A 17,172-nucleotide genomic window follows, 5' to 3' on the forward strand; every position below is an offset into this window, starting at 1 on the left:
TCCACCATCGATCCATCTATCTATATATCTATCGAATATGTATGCTGGTTGTTATAGACAGAGGGAGAGTATGACTGGAAAATAGGAATAGAAGTATTAAATATTTTAATATAAAATGTAGTTGTGCTGACAAATATGTACATTAAATTGATGTAATGTTCAATGAATCTACAAGGGACCAGAGCATTTGGTAGAATTGTTCATGTGTCATCATTATGGCCAGTCGCATATAATTGCAGGTTAAGGAGCCTGATGGCCTGGGGATCCAAGCCGTTTGTGAGTCTGGTAGTCTGTGCCCGAATGCTCCGGTGACATCTACCAGACAGCAGCAACGCAAACGGTCCATATCCTGGGTGGCTCTAGTCTTTTATGAGTTTCCGGGCTTTCCTCAGGCAGCTCCCCTTGCACAGAGGGGAGCTGGCAACCAATGATGTGATCCACTGTCTTGACCCTCTGGAGGGCCTTGCGGTCAGCCGCGGAGCAGCTGTCGTTCCGGGCAGTGATGCAGCCAGAGAGGATGCTCTCAATGGTGCATCTGTGGACGTTGGTGAGAGTTTTTGCAAACATGTCTCATGGTCATGCTCGGTGCAGAGGAGGTTAGGTTACCCATTCTCACCACCTGGGGTCTGTCCATCAGGAAGTCCAGGCTCCAGTTGCAAAAGGAGGCGTTAAGAAGCAGGATCCTGAGCTTAGCCAATGACCTTAGCGGGGACAATAGTGTTAAACGCTGAGCTGTAATCAACAAACAGCATCCTCATGTATGTGTTTCCCTTATCCGGGTGGGAGAGGACGCTGTGTACTGTCAGGGCCATGCCGTCGCCGTAGATCTTTTGGAGCGGTACGCAAATTGAAGTGGGTCCAAGGTGTCAGGACGGGTGGAGCAGATGTGGGTTTCTGAGTAGCCAATGGAAGCACTTCCTGAAGATGGAGGTCAGTGCTACAGGGTGGTAGTCATGCAGGCAGGTGATGGAAGGTTTCTTTGGTACGGGGACAATGGTAGTCTGTTTGAAGCAGGTGGGGACTGCAGACTGGTTCAGGGAGCGGTTGAATATAAAGGTGAATACCTCCGCTAGCAGGTCGGCGTACCCTCTGAGGACACGCCCTGGAATGCCATCTGGCCCGGGCGACTTCCGAGGGTTTACTCTTGTGAAAGCTTTCCTCAGGTCAGCCCTAGTTAGTGACACACTGCAGTCGTCCTGGTCCTCAGCTAGCTTCCCAGTAGGACTGGTGTTGCTCGCCTGAAACCGTTAACCATAATGCCGACCCCTCCACCGTGGTGATGGCAGATTCAAGCACCGTAGGGTCACCGTAGGAACGCCAGCTCGCAGCAGTTCCAATGTCCCACGAAAGTTAGTCTGTGCGTTTAGCGTTTATCCGAGATCGAGAACAGAAAAAATCCGTCCTTCAGCTCCTCTCAGAGCGTCACCTGGTCAAATTGAAGGGATATCATTTAAAGTATTGTAAGGTAAATAAAATTGAGTGTAGGTGCATTAAAACACTGTATCCATTGAACGTATATATTTTTTTATACAATCAAGGTTTATTTTGTGCAAAAATACAATTATGATGAGTTTGTTATGAATATTGATTATTCTGAATACTTTTGCTTTTCAATTTTTGTAGATGCTTGTAATGAGGCAAGGTGTCATTTCTATGGCTTCCTGTAGAGGGCACTGTGTTACTAGTTGGCCAGGTTACCGATTGCACTTTGTAATGCATAATAACTCGCCAAAAAGTAACAAATTTGAATTTGTTATGTAATAACATCCACATTTTGGAATAAACATATTGAACGCAAAATACAACATATTACATGTGGTTTTTTTCGACACATTAACGCACGTTCTGTTATGACCTCAGGATTTTTGAGGATTGAGGAAGTTTTAGGGGGGGTCCGCACAAAATCCTCGCTGTCTGATCTGTTTGTGGGTGTGTGTGTGTGTTCCCGATCAAGTCTGTTGTTGCCGTAACAAAGTGACCTATGAGGGGTGCGGGTGATTGGTTGTGTTGTTCAGTTTGCATCAACACAGACATGTCTTCCTGATAAACCCAATACAACAAACTTTCTCACACACGCACCCCCGGCCAATTCACACCGGACGCTCGTCATTACATTATATTACATTACATTTCATTGATCAGACGCTTTTATCCAAAGCGACTTACAATTGTTCAAACAGCGACGGACGCAGCCATCAGGAGCAATGAGGGGTTAAGTGTCTTGCTCAAGGACACTACAGCATGCAAGCAGGAGGAGCCTGGGATCCAACCAGCAACCTTTAGATCACTAGACCACCAGCTCTACCGCCTGAGCTACCACCCCCGTCAGAGTGGTGTCTGCAGAGAATACTCAAAATAAGCAGAAAAATGTACATTGTAGCCTGGCAACCAGAGCAACCTATAGCTCATGTTCCATCTGCTTGCCGAATATGTCTAGCCACCCTCCCATTCAAACACATTTCCGCCGACCGTGTCGGGATCGGGCCAATCACAACCGAGCATCTAATACGGGGCGGATTTGATACGATGATGATGCAGGGGAGAGCCGTTGAGGCACCTTACCAAGATGGCTGCTGCTGACGTGGAAAGGTCTGTTGAATCCACTACTGTGACAGTATTAAAAAAATGTTTTTTTAAATGTTTTTTTTAAATTAAAATGACTGTTTTTCTATAAAAGATCTTTTGTTGATGAGAAAGATGTGTATGGCGTACTTTAAAGGTTAAATTTACCAACTCACTCACTCAGCGCTATGTCGTGCAAACACAACTACGAACAAACAATTATACACTGATCAGCCACAACATTAAAATCAGTGACAGGGGAAGTCAATAACATTGCTCATCTCGTTCCAACAGCACCTGTCAAGGGGTGGGATATATTAGGCAGCAAGTGAAGTCAGTTGTTGAAGTCGATGTGTTGAAGCAGCGTAAGGATCTGAGCCACTTTGACAAGGAGCACATTGTGATGCTGGACGACTGGGTCAGAGCATCTCCACAAGCACAGGTCTTGTTGGTCAGGTTCCTGCTATGCAGTGGTTACTACCTACCAAAAGTGCTGTGCTACTGTAGCACAAAGTGGTAAAAAAGTGAATGTTGCTATGATAGAAAGGTGTAGAACACACAGTGCATGGCAGCTTGCTGCGTATGGGAGCTCACAGTGTCCATGCTGACCCCTGTCCACCCCTGAAAGCACCTACAATGGACATGTGAGTGTCACAACTGGACCTTGGAGGAATGGAAGAAGGTGGCCTGTTCTGTGAATCACATTTTCTTCTACATCGTGCGGATGGGCGGGGTAAGAGCCGGCCCTGGTTACACAGCTTCACTTTCAAACCATGCATCAGTATATGCAACACAACAAGTCTAATAGTGATCCAGACTCCTGACTGCTGGTTCTGGTAAATAATTAGGCTGAATTGTGAACAATAGTTCTCCACTTGTTTTGCTTGTTTGGAGGACAGAATGACGTCCTTTGCGGTCACATTCAAGATTCAAGAGGTTTATGCGTGCCATAGCATTGCTATATCTGTTCCCATTTAATTGGTCCTCTATACATTTTGGCATCTTAATAGCATATATAGGGACAACCCTATATTTGAGAAAATACTATTTTCAGTCATCTAAAAGTATGCAATATCAAACCGCTTTGGCTAAAGCTAGAATTGTGATTAAAAGCTATTTCAACTAGATTATTGTCAATAATAGTTCACTTCACAATTTATAGTTTTAATTGTGTGAATCTTTTATTGTTTTTATATGTATCACAATTTATTTTATTAATCATGGTATTTCATTCTGCAGTGCAAAGATGCCTCGTAAAGAGAGGTTAAAGCAAAAAGAAAAGGAGCTGCGTGAGGCCACTAAAAGCAGTGGATCCCTGACCAACTGGGGTTACAAAGAGCACAACAGGTAAGAATAACATTTGTACCAGTTGTTTACATTGCAACGGTATTCAATATATATAAACAACAACAATGATAAACACTTTATTGCAACGTATTTGTTCTTTAACATTTTCCATCACTAAGGGTGGGTTTATTATGGATTAGAGATCGATAAATTGGTCGGTACTTTATTGATCCCGATGGGAAATTAAGACATACAGCAGCTCACATCACAAACAACAAAATAAAGTGACAATCGAATAAAATAGACATCCGAAACATTATTTACAGTAAGAAGAAAAGTCCAGTATGATTAACATCCCCGCCTCACTGATCAGCCCGATCGAGCCAGCCGAAGGAGGACACGTACGGTCTTATTGCAAAAAGTAAAAAAGATCTCCAGACCTGGCAACCTAGGGAAAATACTGTGAGTACCACAATAGTGTAAGAGGGAGTCTCCGTGGGGTTTGAGTTACTGCAACTAAATGACTCCCATCAGTTATTCACACCGTAGCCGTCTTGTAACGAGGATAATCACATCCTATACGAGCTACTACGCTAACTATATACAGGTACTCTTCACTTAACAACCTACCTGTTGAACGACCGTTTGGACTTACGACCAGCTCTCGGACCAGTCTGTACTGTATGCTGCGAACAGTACCACAGCGTCTCAGCGTCAAGCATCTCATCACGCATCTCCCTTTCTAAGTCTCAGTCTCAGTCTCAGTCTCATTCCTGCAGTGGGTCAGTATTCACTACACTAGCGTACTATCTCCAAGGTAAGGGGGCGGGTTCTCGCTTAACAACCTTGTTGTAGGAATGGAACCTGGATGTTAAGTGAGGAGTACCTGTATAGTAATTTATCTCATGAGGATATACCCCTTGAAATGCATCATCTTGTATAGTTACTGAACATGTTTACCAATTGCAATTTTCGTGGCCGATTCCTATTTCAGATTTCTGAAGTCTGAACTGCCAATTCAGATTTCCGATCTGCTTTACGTCAATAACAAACACATCATGTGACCTGATCAGGCTCACGTGATTGGACAGCTGCACATAGACTCCACTGCAGGTTCCACTGACTACTGTAGTGACGTTGATGACTTGAACACTGTGTGTTTATGATTGTTCATTATTCACGATGGATCAATAACAGAACATGAAACTGTCCCTGAGTTCCAATTCAATAAAATACAAACATGGAACGGTCACTGAGCTCCAATAAAATTGAATAAGGGACGGTCACCAAGTTTCGGTAGAATTCAACCTGTAACTGGACACAACATAGAACTAAGATGGAAACGTCCAGTTCAAAGTGAAAGTCTTTTAAGTGCAAATATTATATTTATATGGCGAGGCTGTGCTTCAGGACGCACTCGCTGACGTAGACTGGGACATGTTCCAATCAAGTCCAAGTGACGTCAGCGAGTTTATGGACGTAGCGGTGGGCTTTGTGGCTATGGTAGCAGACAGCATCGTTCCCACGGTGAAAGTTCGGATGTTTCCAAACCAGAAACCGTGGGTTGATAAATCCATCCGCCGCGCTCTGAATGCTCGCACGGCCGCTTACAACGACGGTCTTGTATCCGGAAATATGGACAATTACAAAGGGGCGTCTTACAATCTGCGGAGGGCGGTGAGGGACGCCAAACGGACGTACAGGGAGACTGTGGAGCTACAGATGGAGCGGGGGGACACAAGACGCTTGTGGGAGGGGCTGCGGACGATAACAAACTACAAGAGCAGCTCCTCCCCAGCCACAAGTGTGGACGCCTCCCGAGCCAATGAACTGAACTCCTTTTATGTGCGGCTTTCAACACCATAGTCCCCACCAGACTGGCTGTCAAGCTGCGGGAGCTAGGACTGAGCACTCCACTGTGTGCCTGGATCCTGGACTTCCTCACAGCCCGGCCCCAGGTGGTTAGGGTGGGGAAGCACATGTCCAGCTCCCTCACCCTGAATACAGGATACCCCCAGGGCTGCGTCCTCAGCCCCTACTGTACTCCATGTACACACATGACTGTGTGGCCAGGTCCAGCTCCAACACATCATCAAGTTTGCTGACGACACCGTCGTGGGCCTGATCACCGACTGCGATGAGAAGGCCTACCACGAGGGGGTGACTGACCTTTCACTCTGGTGCCAGGACAACAGCCTCACCTGAACGTCAGCAAAACTACAATCGAGGACGCACGCGCCCTTGGTGATTAATGGGACTTCTGTCGCCGGGTGAGCAGCTTAAAGTACCTGGGAGTCCACATCACAGAGGACTTAACATGGACTTTACAAACACTGTGGTGAGAAAGTCGAGGCAGCGTCTTTACCACCTCAGACAGCTCAGGAAATTCCGGGTCTCGGTGAGGATCCTCAAGTCCTTCTACTGTGGAGCAGTGGAGAGCATCCTGACAGGAAACATCACTGCCTGCTTTGGGAACTGTACTGCTCAGGACAGGTGGGCCCTGCAGAGGGTGGTGCGTTCAGCTGAACATACCACTGGAACTACCCTCCCCTCCCTGCAGGACTTATACACCAGGAGGTGTAGTAGCAGAGCCTCAGGATCATGAAGGATCCTCATCACCCCAACAACGGACTGTTCCAGCTGCTGCCGTCAGGCAAGCGCCTCCGCAGTCACACAGCGAGAACAGACACTGAGACAGAGTTTTTTCCCGCAAGCCATAAGAACTGTCAATGCTGAACTCACCAGGGGTCCTCACTGAGCCACACACATAAGCTCAACTACCTTCTGTACTGTATGTACCATACTGTACCGCATACTGTGTCACTGTTCTGGGTTGTTCGGTGATACCGTATTGCTGCGCCGTACTGTTGTATACTGTGCTGTATTATCCCACAAACACTACCTCACCTTATTCACGTCACTTTAATGCACATATCTGTATATACATAATTGCCTATCCCATATACATAAGCCTATTCCCTTTATCTATTCCATTTTATTTATTCTATATATTTTTATTTTATTCTATTAGTATTCGACTTACCGTATTACGTTTTAGGAATCAGTTAGTTGGTCTAGTAGAAAGAAATTTTCCTCTGACATATTGTGTGTTATTACCGTGTGCGTTGCATTACATTTCACTGCATATATGTCTGAAAGTATGTATATGTATGTGATGAATAAACCTCTTGAATCTTGAAATCCAGTTCTGGATAACTGTCATTTGAGAATGTAGAGGGACTTTGTGTGGGGGGAAAAAAAAACATGGCTAGAGTATTCTCCTGGAAATTACGCCACATTTTGTTTCAGCTGCCGTCTTTTTTTAAATGACGAAAAATACAACAGCTGAAAAACATTCGGGTGAAATCGGCAGAGCTTGTCCAGTCACCTGCCCAATCTTCCCAGGCGACTGCAACTGCTTCTGATGGATTGCGACAGAAAGACATAGACCTGGCTGCAGCGTAGGAGACTGTAGATGGAGTTTTGCAGAGGTTGGCCCAGAGCAGATCAGAGGAAGAGTCTGAGGAAATTTATCAACAGGCCTGGACCCCTCATCTGAGGTCCTTGGACAAGCTAGGAGGAACGTGCCAGCACGTTCAAGTTCAATGCCACATCAGCTATTGCTGACCCTGTTTTGCCAACATTGCAAGAATAGTACCGTGCAAAAGTTCATTATGTTTTTTTGGACACAATGACACAAGAGCTTCAGAGACTCTCTAAAGGAAGATAATTCCACATGGGATCACTTGAATGCCTTCCATTGCCTCCCTGAGAACTGGAAAACAGCAAGAATTCCAACAGTTCTGCAAATTCCATAACATTGACAGAACTTGGTCTTTTGTACCTCATACTCCACGGGTCAATCTGACATCTGTGCTTCAGTTGTCAAAGAAAACAATGCACATCTGATGTCTCAACTGCCGAAGACATATGTCTTCATCATAAGACATAGTAAGTCTTCAGCAGAAGCGTGCCATATTATGGCATGCTTCCGGGGTCCACAGCAACTGTGGAACATTCCTTTCTCAAGACCAAAGCTTGAGAAAACCAAACTGTGAAGCCTTTAAAAAGACGAGAGGTTGTCAGAGCTTCTTTTGTTGGCAATTGAGAAGGATGTTCCAATCAACAATCGACGCCTGAAGACATTTGTCAGGACACGGCCAACAGAAGGTTGCTGTTATGAATGCAACCGAGTTATACAACTCAATCCAATCCACTCATTTATAAGACTCATTTTTTTCTGTGATGTGAAATAGGTGACAACAGAACACAGAACACTTATTTTATTAATTGTTTAATTATTTTTTACTTGAAAGTGGTTAGTTGTGGTTGTAAATATGTCACTATAGATGTTTAAATGATGAAAAGACTTTAATACTACAGTTCAAATAATGTTCTTTTTGTTATTATATTAGGTTGAACTAACAAGTTATGTTTATTTGATGCCCTTGTACTGGTGTATTTGTATTTTATAAATGTTAAGGTTAACAATATTGTTTAAAATTTTGTTCATTATTTATTTTGTTTTGTGTATGTTTAAATAAACTAGTGCTTAAATGTATTATTGTTCTGTATTGGCTTTATTATATATTAAATACATAGTGTATACAGTAGTACAGGCGTAGATGTTCATAACCAGTTCTATTGGTAGCCTTAGCCATGTCTTACTCCATAAGTGCTTTCTTGTAGTCCCACCAGCAGAGCCTGACAAGGAACAGCAACATCCCGGTACCCCAGCAGCTCCTGTCTTCTAAGGGCCTGAAAGAAGCTTGCAACTGAGTAACACTTGTTAAAAGGTTAAGGTCATCTTTAAAAAAAAAATGTGATGTCCGGTATTGTCATATGTCTTACTTTATGATATTTTTCCATGATATGCAATTTGACATCAAATGCCAATCTATTCTAAGGTATGACAAGCGAAATAGTAAACATCTTCCCCACCAATGAAGCAGTGCTACTCTTGGAAAACTCAGTGGCAAAACCACATGTATGGTGTTTTAAAATCTTGTTCCAAGTGCCCCTTTTTAATTTTGAGCACCTGCACCTTTAAAGGTCTCTGCACGGCCCTGGTGTCATCATGCTGGTTTTTATCAGCACATTTAAAAAAAAACTATAAATTAAACACTGTGTTTTTCTTTTGAGCGCCGTGATTGGCTCAGAGACAGAAAATTTCAGCGGGACTTCTGATGACGTACGCTCTACGTTCCCACTCGCCATTGGTTAAACCGTATCAAAGCAGTACCTTTGAGGGTTGCTGGACAACATTTGTCATTGTTTTGGGTTGTTAAGTGATTTCCAATAAACACATATTTGCATAAAGCAAGCATATTTTGTCCACTCCCATGTTGATAAGAGAAACACTTGCTAGCAATTTGTGATTAACTATGGACAATCATTCGATGAAATATTTTGATCGATTGACTGCCCTGGTTGTTAGACATTTTATACCCTCCGGCAGAACGCCCTGCTCCAGTGCTTTGGAGCCATTCCCGTCAGGTTATCCAAGCCACGCCACGTCAGCTTTACCAGTTCTGGTGAATTCTGGGGGGGGACATCAGTTGCGGTTACTACACATGCTACAGGTTCACCACAACCTGTTGGGTAGTGTTGTATGAAACACTGTTAAAATATGTTATGTTACGCGTTCCATCCACCACGGACTCTCGAGGTACATTACACTGACCGCAGACTGTACGCTGCACCAAATGGGACTCGCACCCTTGAAGAGCACAGCGCAGCGCTTCCTGAATGGTGATGTCAGAGGACGGTGGGTGTCGGCAGAATTGGAGTCAGTGAGTGTTTGGAGCAGGTAACTAAAGAACAGGTGCTTGTGAGGTCTCAGGTCTATTCTTTCCAACGACTCCTTCACTATTATAGAATGTGGTGGTTATTACGATTGTTACCACAAAGTAAAATGTTATTCAGTCCTAAGATTTGACACCTATATTCATGGAAACAGGCACTTCAGAGTGTTCAATATTTCAAAATATGTTGAATCATTACTTATTCATCATAGAAAGTTATAAGCACTGCATTAGTTAGTTAATTGGTCGGTCTCCCTTGTGTGTGTACGTAGATGTTTCTTGAGATTACTTGAATGAGTGTATCGCTTCCCACACTGTACACAGTTGTATGGTTTCTCTCCTGTGTGTATAAGCTGATGCCGTTTAAGACTATTTGATTGACTGAATCTGGTCCCACACTGCTCACAGTGGTAAGGTTTCTCCCCGGTGTGCGTAAGCTGATGTTGTTTGAGACTGTTTGACTGACTGAATCGCTTCCCACACTGTTCACAGTGGTACGGTTTCTCGCCCGTGTGCACACGCTGGTGTTCTTTGAGATGTCCTAATTGACTGAATCTCCTCCCACACTGTTCACACGGGTAAGGTTTCTCTCCTGTGTGTGTACGCTGATGCTTCTTGAGATTACCACTGTCATTAAAACACTTTCCACACTGTTCACAGTAGTAATGTTTCTCTCCTGTGTGTGTAAGCTGATGTCGTTTAAGATGTCCTAATTGACTGAATCTTTTCTGACACTGATCACAGTGATATGGCTCATCTCCTGTGTGAGTAAGCTGATGCCGTTTGAGACTTCCTAATTGACTGAATCTCTTCCCACACTGTTCACAGGGGTAAGGTTTCTCTCCTGTGTGTATGCGCTGATGAGTCTTGAGGTTGGCTGAATGACTGAATCTCTTCCCACACTCTTCACAGGGATAACGTTTCACTCCTGTGTGAATACACTGATGTACTTTCACTTCAGCCCTTGTCGTAAAGCTCTTCCCACACTGTTCACAGTTGTGTAGTTTCTTTCTTCTGTGAGTAGGATGATGTTTTGTGTGATAACCTAAGAGGGAAAGAAAGACAAGAGTGGATTATAAAACAAGTCAGAGAGGGCACTAAGAATTGGCTTTCAGCTGAAATTTCAGCTGATCACTGAAAAAGAGGGTTCATTTGCAATAATGACCGACTGGCTGCATTATGCCACTAGCTAGTATACCTAGCACAGCGGTGCGCTTGACAACTGCAAAGCTTCCACTGTTTAGCTTCCGCTAAGAAAAATAGTCCACAAGACCTGCCACAAGTGCGGTTCCAATTTTCCTGGATTAAGTTATGTAATTGTCGATGCATGTCATCTGTTGTTCCTATGTTCATGTTTTTCCATATACATGTTTGTTTCTATGTTTATTTGTCTCACCCACGGGGATTCTCCCCCTCTTGTAGTTGTAATGATGATTAGTTGTTTAAAGATCAAAACATGGTCAGATGGTTCTCCAAAGAGGGGGTTGGTGGTGCTTGTGTGCTCTGCTCGTCCTACAGCTCCTCACAGGACACACAGAAGTTGTTGCGGCAGTTTTTGATGATTGAAGAATGAATAAAGAGTGTCGTTGCAGGTTGAGGAGGTGAACTCCACTTGCAACTAACTCTGTCCTGGATGCAGTGGAACAAATACTCTGTGTTGTATGTCCAACATAATGACAGGAAGGGTTAAAAAAAAATTTTAAATAAGAAATGCGGCTCCGTGCAGCATTTCTCTACTTTTGCGCGGGTCTTTTCTTTTCAACTACACGTGGCCTTTTCCATAGAAACACAAGATAAAACTACATAGAAATGTTTTCAAATGATGTGTCATACATTGAAATCTGAATATAGTTTAAGAAGATATGCTTATTTGAATTTTGTTACACCCATAATCCTCTAGCCGAGAAAATCCCCCTGAAACATTCTGAACTTTTTCATACTTCAGAGGCAGGTAATGGGCGGGAACAATAGCTGTTAACTACGCCCTGTTTTTTTTGTTGTTTTTTTTTACGGTTGATTTCTAAACTTATTTGATCAAAACGGTCTCACATTCTGACTTGACATCTAGCGGAATATCGAACGATTATCTTCATCTGCATGTGTGCATCAAAGGAGCGGTAAGATCGCCGTTCGTGCTGTTGTTCAGAGTTTACCAATTGTTGAGTTCCTCAGAAAGCAATTTCCAAATTGCGAAGGCTGCGATAAAAAAAAAATAAAAATTGTTCTTGTTTTTTATGTTACACAATCTAACCAATAGGGCTGTCCAGGGCCAGCTCTTCCTATCGGCGAGGTAGACAGCCACCTATAGCGATTGTTTTAACGCTGTGCGTTAGCTGAGCTCGGAACACCTGTAGAGTTTGGACGGAGCCTCTTCCAGAAAAATTTGTTTTTTTTTACCTTTTCTTTTTTATTTAAGGAGAATATGTCTGTATGCGCGCATGCAGATTGAAGCTCAACCAATGAGTTAAAATTCTGCTGTAATTGAAGAATGTTCTTTAAGTATTTCAGCAGTTAAATAAAGATATGTTATTCACATCAATTCATCATAACATGTGGGCGTTGCCTACAGGAAAGAGCAGTTTATATGTTGACTGTCATACTATAGATAGATTTATTGCTTGTGTTAAGTGAATAATAACAAAGATCAGGAACTTAAAAAAAAACAAAAAATACAAAAAAAACAAAACATACTGAAACGCAAAAGAAGAAGAAAAAAAAATCGCAATTTGTTTATTTTCCCTAATCGTTCAACCCTACCTACATGTATCGTCAATGCCGGTCTTATTGCCTGATGCAAGGCTTACAATTACCCCGGCGTTCAGGTCTGCGGTCTCAACTTCTCTTTAGACACTCACTTCAACTCGCACCTGGCGCTCGCCCCCTTCCCTCTCTATCCCTATCCTTCTGCACTGACTCTCCACTGGGAAGCCAGCCCCTAGACACCTGGGCCTATTACCTACTATCCTGGACACCTCCCCTCCAATAACATGAACTGTGCAATTTATAATAGGCCATCAATAAACTTTAACCCCCCCGTCTCCTCCCTCCCAGTTTCCCACAGCGTTAAACTATTAAAAGTTATGTATGGCAGACATTTTTTTATACCTTTTAACTTTCATTCTTTTTTTTCTTAAATATAAAGATATCGAAATAATATTGTTACAGTGGCCCGAAAACCAAGATACATACCAAACCGTAAATGCACTGTACGTACCGTTGCAAAACTATTGCTGACAGGGAAGACCACCCCAACGGAAAAGTTTTTGAATACCGCTTTTCCACTTCTGTACTCTCAATGCCGCGAGGAGATAGAGGATAATTAAGACATGGATTTTTTTTCCCAAAACAATTGAGTTATGGTCGCAGCATCCTGGAATTATGGAGGTTGACAAATAGGTGCAGTTCTGTGTCATCAACATAGCAGTGAGACACTAAAACTGAATATAATACAACCCAGGGAAAGCAATTACAGAGAATAAACTTGGACCAAGAACTGAACCTTGGGGGACCCCACATGTAACAGCAGCTGCTGAAGACAGTCACTAGTTTAAACAGTAAAACAGACAGATGTGAGGTAAACCACCCAAAGCTGTGACACAAATTTTCAATCCTTGAATCTATTCAATATCATTGTGAGTCGGCCAAATAGACTTTGTACTAAAATCAGCATAGAAAAATAATGTTTTGGAGCACAGAGATTTCTGGGCTGCTTTAAAAAAACTTGTCTGAAACGTATCAAAGATATTGTTAAATAGGTTCCAGACGACAACTTGGCTGAAAAGCGTAGATGGGTCTTTAAAGTGTATTATAGCTGTCGGACGGTGCATTGCACGTCAACACAATAAATATTAGAGGAGATAACGGTTTACAGGTGAAGGGATGTAGAGAATAAGGGCCCAATCAGTCCTGACCAGTGAATTCAATTGCTGATACCTTTCCTAGTCGTGGTTCTATCCGCTAAATTTTATTTTCATTTCCAACCCGCCTCCCGACAGAGTGACAAAGGAGTGCTTATAGCGCTGGAGCCTACAGTGGGGGACCCTGAAACGTCTGCCTGACGGTAGCAGCTGGGACTCAAAGTGGAGGACACGTGTAGGGTCTGAATTTAGGCTCTGTGCCTGTCTGACAAAAAAAGATCCGTATGAACCCAGATACCTCAAGAATTTCTTTATGGTAGAAAGCGGAGGTAAACTCATGTCAATAAAGTTGAACTAGTATTATGAATATCTGTCGTGCTTATATCTTTTTGCTTATTTATATTAAATGGGGAATCAACAGTTCATGAAGTTATTACCTGCTGACATCCATCTGGTCAACAGCTTGGTAGGAGAAATAATAAAAACATACCTGACGGAGGTTGTCTGGTCGCCTTCCAATCTTCATCACTGTCTTCAGTCTCAGTTTCAGAAGAGTGTGAAGAGAAGAGCTGCTCAGCACCAGCTGGTTCTAAAGCAGCAGCTGAATCTGAGCTAATGGCTGCTTCTGACACTCCCCAGTCCTCTCCATCAGCTTCTGTTTCCATCTGTTCAGTTGAGGTGCTGGCTACAGGTTCTGCCCCTCTCTTCTCCTCAGTTTGGCTTTGATGAAGCTGGGACCACTGAGCGCACTCTTCATCATGTTCAGTCTTCACAGTTACAGGAGAGAAGGGGAAATGGATGATACCAGCCTCCTGACTGACACAGAGTTCCTCCTCTTCCTCTTTAATTTGTGGTGGCCCTGGCTCCTCCTGGCCAAGACTGGGGCTCCACTCGTGCTGCTCAGGGGGAAGCTCCTCTTTACAGACAGAGAGCTGCTGGAGCTCTGGAGGCAACACTGAAAAACAGACACAGAGAAAGATGTGTGAAACCTCACTATTGGAGAATTATAGTATGTATACTTTGCATTGAGTGTTATCATCCTCAAATCTAATTTGAGTTAACAATAGTATGAATATGTGAGTTTAATCTCAGTGAATTCCCATGTATCTGTAACAGCTCACCTGTCCTATGGTCATGGATTGCCACTGGCGAGTGGTCAACAATGGATTTGGGGTCAAACACTATCTTCTGTTTTATTAACGTTGAGGGTGAGAAAGTGTTCACCAGACCACTGAACAAAGCTCTGGATCATAGATTTATGAGGTTGACTACCAGAGTAGTTCAACTTGAGACCTCCGATAGTTTTATTATCTGAGAACTTCACCATGTAATTGTGAGCACTTTGCGTCATCCAGCAAAGTCCTGTATCCATTAAACACACACACACACACACACACACACACACACACACACACACACACACACACACACACACACACACACACACACACACACACACACACACACACACACACACACACACACACACACACACGTTGGTAGCTTAACAGCTCATTGAAACAATGCTTCATTCCTCCTGAAAAGGTATGAAATTAAAAGCAATTTACGTACTGCCCACTGTCAGAAAGCTCTGTCTCAGTCGCAGGTCATGGGTCCTCCAACAGGATAATGACCCAAAACACACAGCTAAAAGCACCAAGAATGGATAAGAACAAAACATTGGACTATTCTGAAGTGGCCTTCTATGAGCCCTGATCTGAATCCAATCGAACATCTATAGAAAGAGCTGTAACATGCAGTCTGGAGAAGGCACCCTTCAAACCTGGGACAGCTGGAGCAGTTTGCTCAGGAAGAGTGGGCCAAACTACCTGTTGACAGGTGCACAAGTCCCATTGAAAGCTAAAGAAAACGCTTGACTGCAGTGATTGTCTCTAAAGGTTGTGCAACAAAATATTAGGGTAAGGGTCCCATCATTTTTCTCCAGGCCATTTTCGAATATAATTGATCACTTTAGAAATAATTGATCTCTTTTCACAGTTTCTTTGCTTTATTCTATGACATACCAAAGGCATCCAGGTACACATGAGAAAATTGCTTTTAATTCCATCACTTTTCAGGAGGAAAGAAGCATTGTTTCAATGTGCCCTATGGGTACCAACAAATTTGTCCATGTATTTGTTTTTTAATAAATCTCAAATCGGTTCCTGTTACATTTCAGACTAACTGAATAAAGAATCTGTATGAACCCAGATACCTTGACAATTTTTCTTGTAGTAGAACGTAGAAATGAAACCCTTCTATAAGACAAGGCTTTAATAAACACTCAATGATTTGACCAAACTATAAATGTCAATAAAGTTTAATTAGTATTGTGATTATCTGTCGTGTTCATATAATTTTGCTTATTTTTATTAAATGGGGAATCAACAATTGTTTACATTTTTACCTGCTGACATTCATCTTGTCAAGAGCTTGGTAGGAGAAATAATAAAAACTTACCGGACGGAGGTTGTCTGGTCTCCTTCCAATCTTCATCACTGTCTTCAGTCTCAGTTTCAGAAGAGTGTGAAGAGAAGAGCTGCTCAGCACCAGCTGGTTCTAAAGCAGAAGCTGGATATGAGCTAATGGCTGCTTCTGACACTCCCCAGTCCTCTCCATCAGCTTCTGTTGTCTGTTCAGTTGAGGTGCTGGCTACAGGTTCTGCCTCTCTCTTCTGCTCAGTTTGGCTTTGATGAAGCTGGGACAACTGAGTGCACTCTTCATGTTCAGTCTTAACAGTTACAGGTGAGAAGGGGAACTGGATGATCCCAGCCTCCTGACTGACACAGAGTTCCTCCTCTTCCTCTTTAATGTGTGGGGGCCCTGGCTCCTCCTGGCCCAGACTGGGGCTCCACTCCTGCTGCTCAGGAGGAAGGTCCTCTTTACAGACAGAGAGCTGCTGGAGCTCTGGAGGCAACACTAAAAAACAGGCACACAGAAAGATGTGTGAGACCTCACGAGTGGCGCATTCTACTAGATACACTTTGCATTGAGTTTTCTAGTCCTCGGATCTAATCAAAGTTTACAATAATATGAAATATGCGATTTTAATATCAGTGAACGGCCATGTATCTGTAAGAGCTCACCTGTCCTATCGTCTGGTCACGGATTATCACTGGCTAGTGGTCACCAATGGCTTTGGGGTCAAACACTATCCCCTGTTTTATTAATGTTTTGGGTGAGAAAGTGTTCACCACACCAGTGAACAAAGCTCTGGATCATAGACTTATGGGGTTGACTACCAGAGTAGTTCAACTCGAGACCTAGGGTGGCTTTATCATCTGAGAAATTCACCAAGTTATTGTGTGCACTTTGCATCATTCAGTTAATTCCTGTCAGTCGGAAACCCATCAGTCAACTGGAGATTCTTCAAGTCGAACGGTACTTTTTTTTGTTTTTTGTTTTTCAAGTCAGTATGCATTACCGATTACAGGATAAAACAGATAGAAGCCTATAAAATGCACAGGGATAACATTTAAATGAGGAATTATATATATATATATTTTTTTATTGGTGAATTGTTCGCACCCGAACCCTGAAACGGCTCTCTGTGTACCCTGATGGTCGAGGGCGACACAGGAGCCGTGCCCCATTCCTCCAAATAAAACAACTAAAAACAGTGTGGGGCGGGGCACGGAGGAGCAGGGCCCGACTCGTATACT

General features: G+C 43.1%; 1 protein-coding gene across 1 annotated transcript; it reads right to left on the minus strand.

The window, feature by feature from the left end:
- Positions 1-689: 689 nt before the first annotated feature.
- LOC307243986 (uncharacterized protein) lies at positions 690-16,234 on the minus strand (the record flags this gene model as incomplete). Its single annotated transcript, XM_080018957.1, has 5 exons — positions 690-827; positions 942-1,114; positions 10,060-10,698; positions 16,109-16,184; positions 16,226-16,234. The coding sequence occupies 5 exons, from the start codon at positions 16,232-16,234 to the stop codon at positions 690-692; spliced, it is 1,035 nt and encodes a 344-aa protein (XP_079875083.1).
- Between the last annotated feature and the right edge of the window lie 938 nt (positions 16,235-17,172).

Source organism: Zeus faber (genome assembly GCF_960531495.2).
Source record: "Zeus faber genome assembly, chromosome: 18".
Lineage (NCBI taxonomy): Eukaryota > Metazoa > Chordata > Actinopteri > Zeiformes > Zeidae > Zeus > Zeus faber.